Source organism: Lichenostomus cassidix, chromosome 1 (assembly GCF_008360975.1).
Source record: "Lichenostomus cassidix isolate B80296 chromosome 1, HeHo_3.0, whole genome shotgun sequence".
In the NCBI taxonomy this organism is placed as follows: domain Eukaryota; kingdom Metazoa; phylum Chordata; class Aves; order Passeriformes; family Meliphagidae; genus Lichenostomus; species Lichenostomus cassidix.
This window is the reverse complement of record NC_139479.1, coordinates 40,469,078-40,488,603: the sequence shown is the minus strand read 5'-3', so window position 1 is coordinate 40,488,603 and position 19,526 is coordinate 40,469,078. Positions and strand designations below refer to the sequence as shown.

General features: G+C 38.2%; 1 protein-coding gene across 2 annotated transcripts in view; it reads right to left on the bottom strand.

Annotated features, from left to right (window-relative positions):
• The window catches only part of ABCC4 (ATP binding cassette subfamily C member 4 (PEL blood group)), a 145,671-nt gene that overhangs the window by 88,197 nt on the left and 37,948 nt on the right, over positions 1-19,526 (bottom strand). For both annotated transcript variants that reach the window (XM_085057595.1, XM_085057602.1), the window contains exons 14-19: positions 11,592-11,688; positions 10,215-10,430; positions 8,188-8,328; positions 6,787-6,824; positions 6,371-6,471; positions 3,262-3,408 (exon numbers count right to left, since the gene is read on the bottom strand). In XM_085057595.1, coding sequence (XP_084913721.1) covers positions 3,262-3,408; positions 6,371-6,471; positions 6,787-6,824; positions 8,188-8,328; positions 10,215-10,430; positions 11,592-11,688 — 740 coding nt within the window. The remainder of the gene's footprint in view (positions 1-3,261; positions 3,409-6,370; positions 6,472-6,786; positions 6,825-8,187; positions 8,329-10,214; positions 10,431-11,591; positions 11,689-19,526) is intronic.

Genomic DNA, 19,526 nt, shown 5'->3' with positions numbered 1-19,526 from the left:
CTGCTGTTCAGTAAGAAACTAATTTCAAAAGAGGCAAGTCCCAATTCAAGTCATCCCTGCTGAAGTCCAGGTCCCTTTTACCTAGCTTTACAACAAATTTGTTTTGAAATTTTACAAACATCTTGCAAAAGAAATTAAAGGAATAATGGCAGAAAGTCTCCCTGACAGGACTCTTCTGACTCTGGAGGGCTGTCTGGCTTTTTGGCCACTAACTCTAAAATGAAAAAAGTTCCTGAACTCAGCACAAAATGAAGCTGAAGAGCTTATTGTGTAAAAGATCAGGAGAAAATACTATGCTTGCAGATAATGAAGACAACTGAATGGAACCACATTACTATTGCTAAGCGGAGAAGTTGAAAATTCACTCCTCAAATATCATCTCTAAAAACATAACAGATGAATTTTGTTATCCTTCTAACAAGCCATTGTAAGGCTCAACTGGGATAAAACAGATCATGCTGCCCTCTTGTGCTAGACACGAACAGAAATCAACCCCCTTATTTCTGCAAGTGACATGTGAAGAGCAATATATAAAGCATTCACTATGAAATAGAAAACGTCCACATCTTCCTGCCTTACACATACTTTGACATTCATGTCATTCCCTTACTGGAATATGGATAGAAGAGCAAAGGAAATTTCAAGAGAGCCAAATGCTACACACACGCCAAAAAAAAAAAAAATAGTTTTGTGAACAAATGCAGACAAGCCAGATGTGATAAAACCCAAAAACCCCCAAATACTGACACTTCAACTATCCATCAAGCTTTCACAATAGCTGTGTAAGTGATGCAGTAGAGATACTTGCTGATAAATTTGAATTTCAGTCATAAATAAATGGCAATATTTTCTGAATGCTGGGTAAGACAGTACACTTGGTCACTCAGGATTATCAACTCAGTCGGGTTAGGTTAACTGCTTAAGAAAGGGAGAGAGACAGTAATTTATTGATAAGGTTCTTCCAATGCAAAATATGCAGTAACATTTAACTATTTTTAGACCTATACCTAATTACAAAAAGGTGAAATCTGTGTACATACAAATATTTTTGGCTGAGAAGGGAGCAAGGAGAAGAGTCCTTACATTCCTTTTCTCTCTCTGCTACGTAATCCAGGTTCCAAAAATACATTGGCATTCTTCCATCATGTGGGTAAGATGCTAGTTATTATTCCTTTTACAACCTTCCCCTCCCTATATATTGCTAATGCAATCTGTAAAGGGAGATCTTGGGCTCATGCCTAAACTGATTCACAAAGTGTATTTTTTTAGAAATAAGTCATCTCATTTATTCACCAAGACTGATTGGATCTACACTATTGGGAGCTGACAGACATGTCATGATTCACCACATATTTCCATTTCCTAATGTCAACTCCCTGATGCTGCTCATTACTCTGCTTCCCCAATAAGAACTATCAAGTCCTTGGGATGTCTATTTATTTAAGCTTCCTTCCTCAACTCTGGAACACAGATCACCATGTGTTCAAAATACTAGCCGTGGCATTTTTTAATTGCTGATTTTTTTTTTGATAAATAAAACAGCAAAATTCAGTTCAGCAATTGCTTCTGCTGAGGTCCTAGAGACCTCACACAGATACTGAGAACATGCTGGATGCTTAAATGACAGATCTGACATTACAATATCAGCTTTGCTAATGTGGGATATGATCACTAATAGTTTGGCTTAGCTATTACAATCACAACCCTAGAAAAAGGTGCATTTAATAATTTCAATTTCTTTTTAGTATGTCTTTCATAGGCATATTTTTAAAAAAGGGGGAAAAACAAAAAAAAAATCACCCCACCTCAATGCAAGAAATAGCATGTGAAGTTCTAAAAGATAAACAAACAGTAAAAAAACCATGTAAATCAGACAATGAAATACAGATGTTACAAGCAGGATTTCAGAACAGCTAAATGCTGCAATTCTGAACAAGAATATTGTCTTATGTGTCATCTTTTCCCTTTGCTTTTTTCCTTTTTCAAATGATGCAGATCAGAACAGCAGTAGTTTTGCATGCTACTATGACCAAAAGAAAGATGAAAGAAATATATGCATCCTGAAGCTTATCTTCTATTATAAAGTATCTGTTGATTAATAGAAACACTCATCTACGTCACAACAGTGTGTGAATACCAGCAACAGGCAGGTTTACGAATGTCAGTTTTACAATGCACTGCTAATTAGAGCTTCACAGTGTTACAAAGCAAACTGATGTTACTCTACATTGTTGCTGATGTTTTCTCCCTAGTTCTTAGTTTGTTATTATGTGCCAGATTTATGGGCATTCTTAAAAAGATCATTACGCGTTCCCTCAAAAATAGTGACTGCATATACTGTGCATACATACACGAGAGAGAGAAGAGGAAAATCTCTGCCTGTCTGACACATCAGCACTAGGATTTCTTCTGATGTATGTGCTCTCACTAGCTCTCCACCAACCCATTTATTCAGTTTCCCTTCTAATCCTTTGCAGTGGCCTTGAATTTATATTTCCACACACTCACAGTACAAGTGGGGCATGCAACACAGCCCTAAACTTCTCCAGTTGTAGGGTTTTTTTTTTTAAGATTAAATTGTACATATTTCATTCATCATATCATGGGCATCAACCTTTTATCCACGTGAGTATCTGTTTCCTGAAAATATTATCAATTTCTCTGAAACAACAAAGCACTCCCTATATATCCTTACAATTAAATGCCTCCTGCTGCTATGAGAACAAGCCTGCATCCCTTTTTTTTTCCCAAGGGAGTGAAGACCATTAGGTTTCTGTTTCTCATGTAAAAGAGAAACCTTTGGCTCGTCAATCAGCACCACCCACTTCCCCACTCTCTCCACTTGCTCCACCTTCTTTCTCCTTTCTTTCGAAGAATATAAGGATCTGGATCACAGTTTTGCAAAATGCATTCAAACACATTCAGCATATGGGAGACACTCAGAGACCGAATCAGAACAGCAGTGCAAATACAGGTCAATGTTCAACACCAAAGCTACAGGAAATTCATTGCTCTGTAAGCTGCATTTAAAGGCAGCAAGATGAATCATTAATAAGCAGTCTGACTTTTAAATTGAAGAAGACTACACTTAGAGTGTTTAAGTAAAAATTTAAATTTAGAGAGTTTAAGTAAAATAAGCAAAAAAGAACCCAACAAAAGAGCAAAAATACTATCAAATTGTAATTCTCCAGAAATGGTATGATTTGTGCAATCAAGGAGATACATTAAATACTGAGCGGATTTTTTTATTATTAAACTTACCTATAGGATTTCTGTCAAAAAACAAGACAGGAGCTTTCAAAATGGATTGAAACATTTTGCTGTGCAAATTCTGACCAGAATTGACAAGAACTTGAAACACCAGAAGACTTCTTATTATGCCAAATAGTATTGTAGCCACAGTTAAACCTGAAATTAAAAAAAGCCGTTAATAGAGCCTCCAAAAAGACATGGATCTTTCAGAACAAAAAAAAGTTAAAAACTGAATTAAAACCAAATTCTCTGGACTCCTGCATATAGCAAGAATCCAAACTTAAGCCTAGGGGGACTCAGACTGAGCGCAGAACATAGATACGTTTGTCATTATCTTCAGTTACTATCACAGAATCAAGTTAATCAATTTCTCTTTTTCAGTTTGAAAGAATTGGTACTTCATAGAAATGTAGGAAATGTCTGTTAACCCATGAGATAAATCTGTATAAACACTTTCTGCATAACAGCCTTACTAAAAAATTCATTTCACAGTCCCATGTATAATTGTGGCTTCCAGAGGTCACTGTGAAGATTCAACACTTGCCAGCAGGTATTAAACAAGTAATAAATACATGGCTATTTAGAGACAACTTGGAGTTACACCCAATCAGTCCAAACCACACATGTCATTCTTCCCCTTGTAAAACACACCAACTCATTTAAATTACATGTATTTCTTTCACACTTTAGGAGATGCATTCCTTATGCCATGTGAAATAGAGCCCTTCTAGGGAACTGGTCTGCAGACTGATTGTTTCTCTTCTATGCACAACTCTGCTTACAAGACAAGGGCACTACAGGGCAAAAAACTGAAATAAATAATGAAGATTGCTGTTGCTCTGTCTGCTGTGCATAATCTCCAATGTGGCTGCCCAAATTCCCTGTCAATAAGGGTGAACAATAAAGGTGTTAACCTTACATTTGGCAGAGCTTCCAGGCTCCACGTGACCTGCTCCAGAAAATCAGCACAGCTACCTCAGGTCTTGAGGACATGCTGAAGTTAAATCCTAACTATCAGCAGAAAACATTGTCTATTCTAAGGGCAGGTTATAATTGTACACAATTCAGGAACAGCTATAGTAAAAGTGGGAAAGAGGGAGGTTTTAAATTATGTGACGGGGTTGAGCTATCCCATCCTACTTCCTTTTGCATCCTCCCAAGGAGCAAGAAAAGGTATCATCACTATTTGATTTGTCTGCTTGCAGTTTACTGCACATGTTCAGTGAGGTGCTGTTTTTAAGAAAAAAGATGGTGGCTAGGATGAGAGCTTGTTTGCCTTGTCTCAACTGTTGTATTCCAGACCAGGTGGAAGAAGACAACTTTTCCAAGAGTAACTGCACATACCCGAACAGGAAAGTCGGGTCATGCAAAAAGGGAGCAGGAGAGGCATAAAGCAGGAGGCTGTGGCACAGCCTGTTCCTAACAGCAATCTGTGGGGGCAACAGGAGGAGAGGGACCACATCCTGGGAACCCCGCATTTCTGTAGAACTTTACTCAGGTCTGGAAGCAGTTGGAAGCTGTTGGTATGACCCTCACAGAACATAATACCTGAACAGACCTGATGGCTGGGGAGAAGGAGGACCAAGACACGCTTCCAGGTCTGTCTCTTTGCTTCCCGTGTTCATGAGCTCAGAATCTCAGTATGAGAGAGACAAGGGCCTTGCACATTCACCTTATAGAAGGGGTATGGAATTGGTACCTCAGCTCTGGCCAACAGTGCTTCCTATTAACAGCAATTTTACTCCTCTAAATATTTGTTCGATAGAACCAACAGAGACTACGAAGGAACTACTATGGTGACGGTCTTTTTGTTTTTCCAAACATCAAGAATCAGAAATAAAAATGTTAAACTATTTGATACTGTTTAAGAGGTTATAGAAAAAGTTAAGTTGGATTACTACATATTTCATATAAAATGAACTATCTTTTTATAACTCTGTTAACTTTACTTACAGTTTTGTGCAGGTAAGTCAAGGCCGTCTGTTCAACTATTGCAAATATCTCACTAAGTCATCTGAACATTTCAAAATAAAGGTAACTTTTGTTGTTCTGCTATCTAGAGCAAAATATTCCTTAAAGGACAAAATTTTCACTAATGTGGTTTAGGCTATCTGGTCAGAGAAACTGAATTTTGCCACATTTAATCATACTGTGTAGTCCACTGGAACAGTTCATGAAATAAGACATTACACACAAAAATAAGAGCCAAGTTTACCTGACTCCTAAATTGTTGCTTTCTGGAACAAACGCAATGTTTTCTGTCAACCACTCAGATCACGTGGATTCCAGAAAACACACTAAATAAAAAATCCTGCACCTATTCTCTCACCCATGGAGATGCTTCTGAATACATTCAACACATATTTTTCTGGCATTCCACCTGTCTTCTCACACCAACCATTTACATCTCCATGAAGAAATTACCATGCCATACAAAACTGTACATCACTAGGAGTGTTAAAAAGCAGAATCTGAGAGCATGCACATGATTTTTCTGTGGCAATTTTTACTACATCTCAGAGCAGTTTTTCAGGATGTTTGGATGCCTGAATGCAAGGATCAACGCCCTTTTCTGAATATTCAGAAGCATATATGCTACCTATTGAAATATATTGAAATGTTTTTTAACAACCTGTTTTGCATACCCATCTAGGATGCCTTTTAGAAACTGGTTCTTTTGCTCTGGCACTTCAGAAGAAAGGTAGGCATGTCAAGTTTTAGAACAGCACAGAATGAAGATCCATTTCTAATCCCTCTTACTATCCATATAATGAGTGAAAATTCAGCTCAATGACTTATTAATATATAGACAATAACCACAACCTTAATGTGACTGACATTTTGAACACTCAATGCCTGGTTTACTTTCCAAAATCCAGGCAAAGCAAATGAAGACTCTGCATTCAACCTATTACTTCTGTCAAATTTATTTTATTTTATATTTTCTGTATTACAATTTAATCAGAAGTCAAGACTCGGGCTCTTGATCTGTTAAGACATTGCTCAGTTACTGCTAGAAATCACATCTCCCCCCACTGCCATTGCTTTGCACCTCTCAAAACTCTTTATCAGATAATAAACAGTTCTTAGACACACACACACGTGCATGTACAATTACCTGCATAAATTCCTAAATAAAAGTTAAGGTCTAGATGTTCAGTCTCATTTGTTCCATTATTTCCATTTGTTGTGAGATTCAACTTTTTTTGATGATTTGCCCTGTGGAAATGCACACAGAAGATAACCATTGTCAAATAAGTGTGTTTAGCTGTTTCTATATTCAACTCTGTTGAAATCTTTGGTTCAAAAGATCTCTTGTATCAGTGCTGTCATGCATCACAACATGAATAGATGCAATCACAGTCTACACTTAGAATAAACTTTAAATTCTTCCCCCACAAAAAAAGTGGAAATCAGAGGAAGATCAAGTGTATTCTGAAGTATTCTAGAACAGGTTCTCTTCCTTTTCTATTAAATAAACAGCACTTGAATAAAAAGACAAAAATGAGTAGCCAATTATTATCATCAACTTACCAGTAAGAAAGCCACCAGTCCTGGAGCACATAGGCCACCTTGAGTAAAAGAGGCAAATACAAGAATCATTTTACAAAATGAAAAAAAAAATTAGAAAATTAAATCTCCTTCCTATTCTTTCAAGCTCTCTGGGAAAACATCACATATTCAGAGAACTATGCCATCCAGTCTTTCAAGACCAGCAGCAATTTGCCAAGCACATTAGAAGGTGCTCTACAAAGAAAGAAGTTACCTTAAATTACCTTACATGTTAGCAAACTAAAGGAAAGCAATACACTTTAGCAAACAAAATATAGTAGCTCTTCCTAATGTATGCTAATTGAACATTAAAGAACTCATTTTCTCAGTTCCTAAATTTGCTACAAGAGATATTCCAAAATGCTTTTTGATTAACAAACTTTCTGATGTTACCAGTCCAGAAATTTGTGTTTACAGGAGATAATTACCAGAAACAGGGTTGAAGGAGAATGAGAGAAGAGAGGGAGGGAAAAACTCCTACTGCCACCTTCCTTCTGTGACAAGAGGTGACTACAAACATGTAATGTGGTTATTTATCTCAAAATACACTTCTGTTCACGTGAATTGGAAGTTGTGGGCAGTCTACTACAGAGATTTTCATCTTGCTCTAGCTATTTTTCCAGCAGACTCAATTCAAGGACATGCAAGAAGTAGCATGTTAAAATATATAGACTACTTTTTTTACAGCCAAGAAAAATCGTTTTCTTGAAATGAATTTGAGCTTTCTCAGCAAGAAACAGAGAAAAAGGCAATAAGGTATCTTCACTCAGCTTTCCCAGCTCACTGTTTTTTTCAGTAAGTTTGAAAGTAATTTTCCCTGTTTAAAAGTTCTTTTGCATACTCGTTATAGTCTGTATTACACAAAATATCTGCCTGTCTTCCTCCTCACTTTCTTACTCTGCTAAACAGTGACCCATCATCTAAACTCTCTGCATAACCTGGACTTACTAACAGGTGAGCTGTTCTTTGAACACTTCTATCAGACTCTGTCCTTCTATACCAAATACATCGCTTTACCCTCCTCAACTAGAAATACACTGACTGTTTAGGTTTGTTGAACACCACTTTATACACCTTATGATTTTCTTTCTCAAAAAAGCACACTGGCTTATAATTTTTGTGCTGTTTTGTCACCAAAATAATTATTTTAGTGAAGTATTAAAATTGTTGAAATAAGGATCAGTGCAATGCTGTACCAAAATTCCATGCTGACACTTGGATATACTATAAAATTATTAAAGAATACCACACTACCAAACATTTTAGAGGAAACATTACAGTAACAAATATGAACTATATTGAAAAGAAAAAAGGAAAAAGGAGAAAAGAACCCCCAAAAACCCAAAACACATTCAGTATTATTTAGAGCTCCCAACAACTTACCTGTGCCAAAATATTAAATACTAATAGTATAAAAATCACAAAGTAGTTTGCTCCTGCAGTGAAATATTTTCTGTAAACTTTAAAGCTTATTTTTCCTTCATGGCGACTCTCCTCTGGCACTGTAGCCAGTGCATTTTCACCCTGAAAAAAAAAGCCCACAGAATAAACCTCATCAACCTTGCAGTTACAGATTCAGACTAAGCCACTTGAAAGTCATGGTTAAGAATTAGCAAACAATTAAGCAAGAAGATAAAGTCATTATGCATATAAAAACTTTAAATATTGAACTATAGCTTTGACAAAACAGAATTAGTCTCAGAGCAATAATACTGCAAAATCTACTCTGCAAAGCAACACTTTTAAGGATTTTATTTGGCAATGCATCACCAAATATAACACAACTTCATATACAGCCAGAAATATCTACTCTGACCACTACCCAGGTTTTTCTTTTCTTATATGCTACCTTCACTCATAACAGCTCCAGAATCTAAGGCCTTTCACTTGGGGAAGACTGTTTTCAAAATGCAAGTGTGTCCAACCTTTCCTTTCCAGGAAAGTATTTTAAGTAGATACTCTTCTACAAGTATGTACCACAATCAGCCAATATATGCCCAAGACTTACAAATTTTCCATAAGATTCTAAACATCTCCCTGTAAATACCAACAAAGCGTCTGTTAATAGGGCAGACAAGTAAAATGACAAATGGGAGATCATACTAGGCAAACAATGGATGGGGGACCTTGAAACACAGAAGGAAATAGTGACACAGGCATAAAGAAGGCAAAAGAACTATACAAATTAATAAAATTTGGATTTTAAGAAATGTTTACAGTATATGCAACACAAAAACTTGTGTCAGTTCAGTGGACATGTAAGAATTGATTTTGTAGCCAAAAGACAGGGCTGTACAAGAGCAGTGGAATCCAGGGACCTGACAGATGTGAAAAGAGAAATCCCACCTACTCACCCATAAAGGGCGAGAAACTTATCTTGGCTTTTTGTTTCTGCAGCCACTCCACCTTCCCATTTCTCCCCATCCCTGTCCAACAGTTCTAATTCTGCTAAAAAGTTTGGTACAAATCTGCAAATTTATGAGAATTAAAAACTGAAGTTGCCATTGGGATATTAATAATGTAAGTTTACTGCTTTAGAGCATAAAACCATTCCTCAAAAAGTATTAAAAAGTCCGTAGGGTTTTTTTTTTAACCTCACTGCTTTTCATTATAAAGAAGAAATAGAAATAATATATACCAGTAGCACAAAGATGACAACCATCAGGGACATAAAGGAATTGTTTGTTCCATGGATGCAGTGCTGGCACAAGCCTAGCAGGGTTACAGGGAGCCTGCACTGTTTGATGTGAATGCAAGCACAGGAGCAGAAGGCAACCTCTGGTACAAAAACTTCAGGGCTGCTTTTCCACCGTGCAGGCCAAGAGATAAGGAGGTACACCATACAAAGCCTTCTGTTTTCACCAACAAAAGGGCTGGAGAGAGCAATGCACTGGCGTCCCACAATTACCCCTCAGGGCCACCTCAAGATCATGTGGGTATGCTCATGGCTGTGTTAATGCCAGCCATGCAAATGCAGACTTTGCATAAAGCCACAGCTTCTGCATGCACTTCCCAGAGCTCAGGATTTCAGGAAAGTGTTCATTTCAGTTCAACACTGCACAAACACATCAAACTTACCCAATATGGCAGGACTGGCCCTGTAAAGCACTGAGGACAAAGAGAGAGTAGCACAGAGTGGTGCATTGGGCACACACAAGGAATGCTCCCAGCATCCAGCAGAGCTGATGCTAAACTGCACAGACTGACTCTGCTGGATTTGAGGAGAACCAGCTGAGCTGTGAGCTGCCAGCCAAGCACAGCTGGGCAGGTCCTCCATGGCAGAGCTCTCAGCTGATAATGCAATTCAATAATCCCTGAAATTCCAATGCTGCAGGGAATGCCCATAACAAAATTCAAGTTAAAAACCAGCCAGACAAGAATCAAGACACTTCTATTCTTTGAGCACTCACAGGTGGTTGTTCCACAGCTCCATCTTTCTGTGAGTGGATCGACTCCTGGGACCACACAGAGGACTCCGAGAAGGTTCGGTTCCGGGCAGACTTCAGGTTGGGGGTTCCTGGAACTGACAGTGGTTCTACCACCTCCTCATCTTTTTTCACAAGGGAAGCAAAGTCGATGCCAGATCTCAGGAACTCTGCATAGGTGCCTTTCCCCACCATTCTACCCTACAATTAATATAAACTTTTAGCGTCTTCATTATACACTTTCCATAAAGGACAATTTTTCCTATCAGTCCTTACTACCTCTGCTGTTGCTGAGCACACATCCCATTGCAGTAACTGAGCTGAAGACTGAATGAGTTCCTCACTTAGAGGAGCAGAAGCAAGCTCTTTAGGCTCTGACCAGTCCCCTCTTGGCAGCTAATTTGGCCAAGAGGCAAACAAATGGGATGAGTACAGCCCCAGTTACAGCCAGGGGAGAATCACCTCCCTGGAGAAGCTGTGGGAGACAGCCAAGCCATGCAGCTTTAGGACAACCTGTTAAACTACATACATAACCATCAGTCTTTTTATATTGCTCCAGCCCAGGGGTAAACAGCATCTTCATTTTCTGATCCTTGCAGAGCCCTACAAGGAGCAACACTGACCATATGTCCACATTTCTTTCAGCTCTACCACAAACTCACTTCTCAAGAGCTACTGTAACTTTTAAAGCAATCTGAACGGAAGAAAAAAGAGGGATAGCGTCCTTCTTTGCACGATCGTGACACATCAGAAGTAATTTCACATATTTCACTAACCAGCCTTAAAAAAACCCAGGAAAACAAGCCCCAGCTGCAGTCCTTGTATTTCCCCTCTACCACTGAGTATCTGGTAAAACAAACTTGGGAAGGAATCAGCTGCACTGAAGGCATGCTCATTCTCAAAGGCATCTGAGACAATTTCTTAGCCTTAATTTACAAATGGATTTGTTGCAAAATTAACACAGTTCTTAATTCACACACAAGTGTAAGAAACAAGAACAAAGGCAAAGCATCAACACAGTCTCAAAATTCTCTCACAGTATATTACAATTGAAGCAAGGGAAATCTAAAACTTTATTTCAAAACCAGACAAAATGTTTGAAGAAATAAGAATTTTTAATTCACATCATATATTTAAAATATTTCAGATTATTTATATGCATGATAAAATTCAGAAACAGAATTTTCAGGGAAGGTATTCCAAGAAAAATCAACTTATTAATAAGTATAAATCTAAAACACCATATGTAGTCATTAGTAGACAGAAAATACATTTACAAACTAAAAATAAAAATCTGACTTTTTTTCCCCATTCTTAGATTAAAAAGGGTAATTACAAAGTATAGACACTGAAATCACTTACATCTTTTAAAATTAGAATCTGATTTGCAGCACGGAGATATTGCAACTGGTGAGTGACCAAAACAGAGATCTTCTGATGTAAGGCCTGACAAATACATCTGCAAAGAGATGGAAAGATTAATTAAAATTAAGTGTTCTAAAAGATTTTTATCATTTTTGAAAAACCTCTTCTATATCTTCTATTCAATTGCTCTGTTTTTAAAATAAGAGGGTGGTCATGTTTGGTAGATTAATAAAAACTACATAAAAACTTAACAAACGTGTTCCTTATTTAATTTTGTAAGTTTTCAAGGTAGGGAAAAGAAATATAATAATTTCTGGTCTGGCAAATAGAGGAGGCAGTAAGACATTTCATTAAAATTATCTTAAATATTCTTCAGCAAATGCACATGTCATAAGCTGAATTTCAACCAGAGTATTTAATAAAAAGTTATGCTAAAGAAAAGAGAAAGAAGGGCAAGATACTGCGGAAAATTATGGACAAATACAGCTAGTAAAAGTAACTTCCTTGAGAGAAGCTTTCAGAGCAGCTGTAACACTAAGCCACAGAGACTTGTGAAAAGTAAACAGTACTACAGATTTAAGCTACATTTTAAGCAGTATTGAGGTAGAGGAGTGAGATCCTGAAACTATCCTCTGAACCCTTTCCCATGGATTCAGAGCTTACCTTCCTCTCCAGTACCTTACCAAAGTTTGGGATTTGGAGGGAAAAAAGAAGGGACCAGGCAGACTAGAACCAGTCAGCAAGTGCAGGTGAAACCTGTGTAGTTTTAGCAGGATACCTGGTATCATTTCAGCAGTCTTGAAAGGTCACCAGAGCCACAAAAAACCCCCAAAATCACAGCAGTGGAGCAATGGTTTACAATTGCATAGTCTGTAAGCACATTCTTCTTGTACAACTGGGCCAGCACAAACACATCTGAGACCGAACACTACCAACGCTCTCATTGCCTGCATCCCCACAGAAACAAAGCAGGGACACAAACCCTTCGAGTGGACAACCCTTTCTCAACCACTCACTGTCTTAACAAGAAAAACTGGTATATTCTAGAACAGCAGTGCTCAGTGACAGATTAGCATTTTCATTTGGATCAGCAATACCTTCCCACAGGTCATCATTTCCCAGTTCACAGAATGGGTCAGGCTGGCTGCAAGGGTCATCTGGTCCAAACTCAATGCAGAAATGCAAATAAGCAGTAAAGGGAGTAAGGCACAAAAAGAACATGACCTTAACAGCAATATCATCACACTGCTTACTGCATTCCATACTTTTAATTAACTCCCTATGTGTGTTTTAGTATCTTTTTCTTCACTCCTACAAAGACAGTAGAAGTAGATGGCTAATACTACTATTAGCATAATTACATGCAGAAAGTATATTACAGCATTAACTGGGCAGAAAAAACAAAGTTAAAAGCAACACCTTTCCTGAGAAAATTATATGCTTGATACACAAAAGTAACTATAAACCCACAATATCCTTAGGTGGCTAAGATAACAATTAATCAAGGTGTTTGCAGCAGTTCCAAGTATTTATACACCGAACTCTTTGTGGGAGCATTACTCTGATGTGGTCACTGAAACAAACTGTATGGTAACCAGAGCACCAGCTGAAGACATCCAACAAAACATCATCTTCCACAAAACCTATCCAGAGAACTGGACAAACATCAGAGAGGCTACAGGAAATGCCTAACAGGAAAGTTGCCAAAAGAGAATATATCAGGTATTTACTGTGAAGAGATCTCTTGCCCTTACACAAGTCCCCCAGCCTGATCACTCTGATTTTTGAAGTCCCTCACCACTCTGATCACTGAATTTTCCATGTGCCAGGTGTATGTCTAAGAGCTTACTAGGACAAACTAGCCATTAGAAAATCCAACGGCTCAAAACCTTGAAATCGTAATCCTGAGTCACACTGAACCCTCTTGAAGCTTGAATTTGGGGAGGGGGAGTGAAGAAGAGAAAAAATAGTGAGTTAATTGCAACATCAGAACAATCCAATTCAAACTGTGAGAGCTGTCAGCACAGCTTCCTGCATGATCTTGATCTCGGGACAGTAGACGAAAATTATCTCTGTAGAAACTTGTATTTCCACTGATCTATCTGTTCACTCAGTTAAGAATTTTTTAAAAAACAACTGTTGATTTCATGTCTATCTGGATAGAAAGAAGTGAGCTGAATAGTTTGTTAGTAACAGGTGCATAAAAAAACTGTTGTCACAATTCACTGGCAGGAGCACAGGGAGGAGAACTCGAAACAAGGGGGATATACTTAGATCTAAACAACTCACTGCTCAGACAGCTCACTAGAAAATTTGCCAATTAAAATACTGAATCATTATGAAGCACAGAAAACTAACAAAATACTAAGAAGATACTTAACATCAATCTACTTGAGTTTTATGTTCAAAACATTTTCCTAATTTTTTTTTTAAAAATTCACTCTCCCATCTGACAACATTATTCTGCAGCAGTGAGCATTATGTTTGCACAGTGCCTTGGCTATCGCTGAAGACTGAAGCCAAAGTTCGAAGCAAGAGTTCAAAGAGAGGCTCAGCAAAACTGAATGTGATGAAAGGGCTGGCACAAAAATCAGAGTGATTGCTGAATACCTTGTTAGTGAAAACTTGGTATTGTCTTAGAATGGAAAAAAAAACCCAAAAACATTCCAAAATAGTACATGTTTATTTCTCTAACTGCTTCACTAAGGCTTAGTTTCATCATCCAACTACTTTTAGAAATACTACTCTGTGTAACTGAAGAACAACTAGGTGAAAAGCTCAATTCTAGGTGAATCACTATCTGATAGTATGTCCCTTTCTCAGACATGAGATACAGAGCCCAGGGAAAGCCTCCTCAGCATCGAACATAACTGGTCCAAGGGTTCAGACATCTGCTGGCACATACCCCGAGCCACCACCACCTTTTTACCTGTTTTTTAAAACCTTACAAAGCACACCCTCCTGTGCTTCTCCACTACTCTCGAGAGGCACAGTCTGTTAGTTAGACTCTGAGCACATTTAATGCATGACAACAGAACAAATTGCTGCACAAACTCCAGTCACCACTGTCACATTTATTAAATACACAAGCACACACACGTGTACAGAGTCACACAAGATCCAGACACACAACACCCAGAGGCTCTTCAGCCTTTCAAGAGTACAAGAAAAAGGGAAATGAAGGGATTATGAAAGTTGCACCCAGTTCCCCAACTAAGAATCAATTTAAACAGAAAAGTGTTTCTGGCCGAAGTTAAATGGGTTTTCCTGCATGTTCAAGCTAAACAGAAATTTCAACATCCTTGAAAATATATTCCAGGGGCAAGCTACCCTCACCACTATAAACCTTTTCTCTGAAGTTCAAGTATATGGTCCTTTGGTGCAATTTCAAACCATTACATCCCCAAGGGCCCCTAGACCAGTTTATTCCTGTGCACAAAGTCCCTTCATACCTGAAGCCTTTCTCCTCCAGACATGAAAGAAAAACAAATAAAAGTAACAAAGAAGTCTCCCAAATAGACTTTTTTATTTTTATGTTGCAAATAGGTTTCTTTCTTTTTTCCTCCCTGTGCTGGACACCTGAATGTTCTTGACCACCAGTACTGGAGTATGAAGCTGGTCTATACAGTTTCTCAAATGCACAAAATTGAAACATTATTTCAGCTGAGACCTTACACATCCAAACCATAAGAGAGTATTATTTTATTTGTACAGCCAGATACAGTAATGGTCATACATTCCAGGGTGCAGTTTCTGTAACAAGAGCACGATATTGCTAAGCCATACTGGATTTGTGATCTACTGCACTCTACACCTCCTTTCCCACATAACCACCACACTACTGATGCCTGCTCACTGTACATTCAAGGACTCCACACTTTGCACTTTTCCCTGCTGCATGCACCTATTAATTCACATCCCATAGCCAAGACTTCCCAACTACCTGTCCGTCTCCAGAACTGTCTTTAGCATTGCCTGGTTTTCTATCACCTGAAAATGGAACATCAGTGACCTTCATACATCATCAGGAATGCCAGAATCAGGATAGACCTCTCCAGAAATTATACGCTTCTAATTCAACAAAAATAAGCAAACACTATTTTAAAAGTTAACAAACATAAGCAATAGTATACTACAATCCATTTAAAAAACTCACTGCACTTTGACAGCAAACTGCTACACAATTTAAAAAAATTAACTTGAGCTTTGATAGTGCAGGAGACAGTGAGAAGAGGGCCTACAACAACACAGTGCTCCCTTGTGCACAGGCAAAGTCTTCACACTTCGTGCATAAGAATCCTCATTTGTTCTTTCTTCCCTATCAGGTTTGCTTTTCTTTGAGACAAGTTGTTCTTTAATCTTTTTTAAGTTTTTATCTCCAAAAACCAGCTTTCTTTCACCTCTGCAAAATGTCTTTTCTTTAATGATTCCACTTTCTTCCTCACCATTCTTTCTCCCTCCCCTCTTCAGAAGTTCACATGCAAGTCTAACTTTACTGTAGTTAATACTTATATTCATTTCAATGAAAATAACCACTGAAATGAAATTAAAGCACATGCAGAAGTGCTCACAGGCATAAAGCCTTTGTTATATTCATTTACTTCCTATATTTGCTTTCCTCTCCCTTCCCTTTACATTCAAGTGGTTTAGGGAGAACAATCCCCCAGCTGGTTTTGCACATTTCAAAGTTTACAAAATTAAAAAAAGGAAAAAAAGTGTGCTATGTTTGCCAGAGACAAAAAACCTACACACCCTACACATTCTACCATGTTGTCTCTATTTCTACTATGCTGCTTCTGTTTCTTGCCCACCTTGATAATCATTTATCTCCATCTCATGACAAGTCCCAGTAGCCACTGGACTAATGGATAAATATGACTGGTCCACAAAATCCACTGACCTCTTCCAGGCACCAGGCAGCACTGGACGGCTGGAGAAAGTATATTAGCACCATAGAGAGGTGCTTCCTCTGACACACATTTCCAGCTTCCAGAATCCATATATTAGAACTTTTTCAGCCAGAGATCTTGGTGTTTAAGTAGATCTTTGCAAACTTTTCCTATGTGAATTTGCATACTTCTCCTTTTACTCATTTACCCTATCTCATTTTGTTCCTCCCCTCAAGCACTTCTGGGGCTTAGGTAAGAATGCAATGAGGAATGTGGGATCTTTTAATCCATGCCCTTCGCACGATGGAATTTTCTACTCTCATTTGCTGTTCCAGAGGCAAAACTGAGAGAGAAAAGACAAATGACCATAATATTCAAGACAGCTTCCCATTACAAAAAATTAGGTTTGCAGAATCCTGTCTGATAGAAGGAATGATACATCTGGGCATACCACTCCCAAGAACCATCACAACTTTAGGTCTGATTTTAAAAGATTCCTAAACTGTCCTGCAACTCTGTTTACTCTCACAATCACAGAGGAGGAGGAGAAAGAAATCAGGCTGATCATCAACTGAGGCACATAGCTCCTGTCACTGGAAAAGATACAAGGGAAGGAACAATACCTAGAAAAGAGCATGTCTCAATAGACTGAAGAAATATAAATCTCACTCTTAAAAACACGATTTTTGAGTCAATACTGCTGGTGGGAGACAATTTAATTTCCATCTAAAGGTGATCTGAAACCATACAGTCTGTAACAATACACAGATAAACAGGGAGAGTAGGAAATTTCTTGGGATCCAAGTGCAACTGAATGATTTTCTTAGAAATCACAAGCTGTTCCAAACTTTACCATACAAAGGAATGTGCTACTGTATCCGTGATGGCTGTCCCTAATTTTGAAACTAGAGGTCTCAAAATGCTGTATTCCTCAGAAGTTAATTGAAAGCTATTTTTATTTAAATAAATATAAATATAAAGGCATATTTTCAGATACAGATACAAATATGTAAAAAAACATATAACTATACTGACAACCCCCCACTGGAAAAAGGCTGAAGCATGCCTACTATTAACTGTCAAGAGAACTCACAGGAAAAAGGCAGCAAGTAACACAAAAATAGGAAATCTTCCATGTATACCTTCCTAGGTCCCAAGGAACCTTACCAGGAAAGTGGAATTCGTTGAAAAACTGGCTTTATCTGCTCCATCATCCACTGAAAAACTTGTGGATGACATTCTCAGATCACAAAGAAATTCTTAAGAGCCACCATCCCTTATTAATAATATCATGGTCTGTTTTCCCACTGAATCTGTGCTACTTGCATTCTTTCTCATTTGAAAAGTATTTATAGATTTTAAACTGCTTGCTGCCATAATGGAAAAGCAGCAAATGTAATGAACCAGCCATCCACACACCACAGCTTTGGGAATTACTAGGAACATACCTATCTTTGATGTAAACACATAGACTAGACACTTGTAAAAAAATTAAACATTAATATAAAATTACAAGAAAAAAAAAGAGCGAGTGAACTGAACAATATCCACTTCAGATTCTCATTTAAAAAATCCTGTTTCTTCCATCACATCTATTGTTTTAAGCCTCGTGGTTTGGACTCCTGGGGGGGCAGCCTGCATGAAGTGGTGTTTTGGACATTCCTCAGCACCATGTTCTAAGAAATCATTCTTGCCCAAGTGCTCTCTGCCTTCTCCAAATTTCTAGCACTATTCAGGAAGCATTAAAGTACATGCCTTGCCTTGTTTTCCAAAGCAACTGACTGAACACAACACTCTCCCACCACCCACAGCACCTTTATAATTTCTGTTTTGGTTGTAAAAAACTCTCCCTTAAAATCTTGTGCAGGGAGGCATTGCTCAGTTTTCCTTCCCCCTACTACTCCACCCAATCCATTTTCTAAAAAATGCTTTCATTCTACTTTACATGTTTTGCTCAATCTGATGTGGAGTTGGGGAGAATAAATGAAAGTACATGAACAACCCCAGCTACTTTTCTGAGTTTCAAATTCTCTGAGATAACCTCCTTATTCTCCCTCATCTTCACACATTTATCAGCAAAACACACGCTGTGCTCACAGAGCAATGGCTTCTAGCTCCTTTATGGTTTTGCACATGCAAAAATCCACACTTCCAGTTCTGCAGAAGAATGTACTTGCTGCCAATGTCGCAGCTCACATGAAAAGCAGAACAAGCTGAAGAGGCAGCCTGACCTCCTTCACAAGGCACCACAGTACTTTCCTGTTTCCCTCTTCATGAAGAGACCTTAAGACTTCAGGAAGAGACAAGTTAACAGCTCAGGTGGGTGCACTTTCAGAACTCAGGCACTGATACGGTCAGATGCTGGAGTTGCAGAGAGATCTTGTGCAGAAACAGAAAAGCAGCAGCTGAAGCCTAGAAAGGTTCAATAGGCATTAAAGGAATTTGATAGCGTATGTGAACTACACAGGTGATGAATTCCATCTATCAGCTGTGGCAGGTGAAAAATGAACATAAAGCCTACGCATCATAAAACTTTTACTCCATATGAGCTGATGGAAACAAACAGCAGCCTTTTGAAGAAATCAATAAAATAAAGCAAAATGTGAACGGGGTTTCAGAGAGCCCAGATTTGAAACTGCAAACAGCAATAGGATGCACAATTTTCAAATTTACATGCTAAAAGCTTCCCATATGGGGAAAAAAGAACATGCATGTCACTGCTACTCGATGCAATTTCTATGACCATTTCTGCAAGATTTCTGCAAGTTTTTATGATTATCTAGGGCTGGACAGGAGAGAACAATAGTAAAACCAAATTAATTCATGTATTTTGAGCATGGAATTCAAAGGACGCAAGTATGCTAAAGAAAATGCATTTACTTAAGGCCTCAACCAAAGACCACTGAATTGCATCAATAGAAGCTTTTCCTTCTAATAAATTCTAGATCATGCCTTTTAACACAGGGAGTTGCAAGCTGTGAAGAAGCAAGGAGAAAACATTGGCTGGGACTAACCAGATTATTCTCACACTCACAGTGTGCCT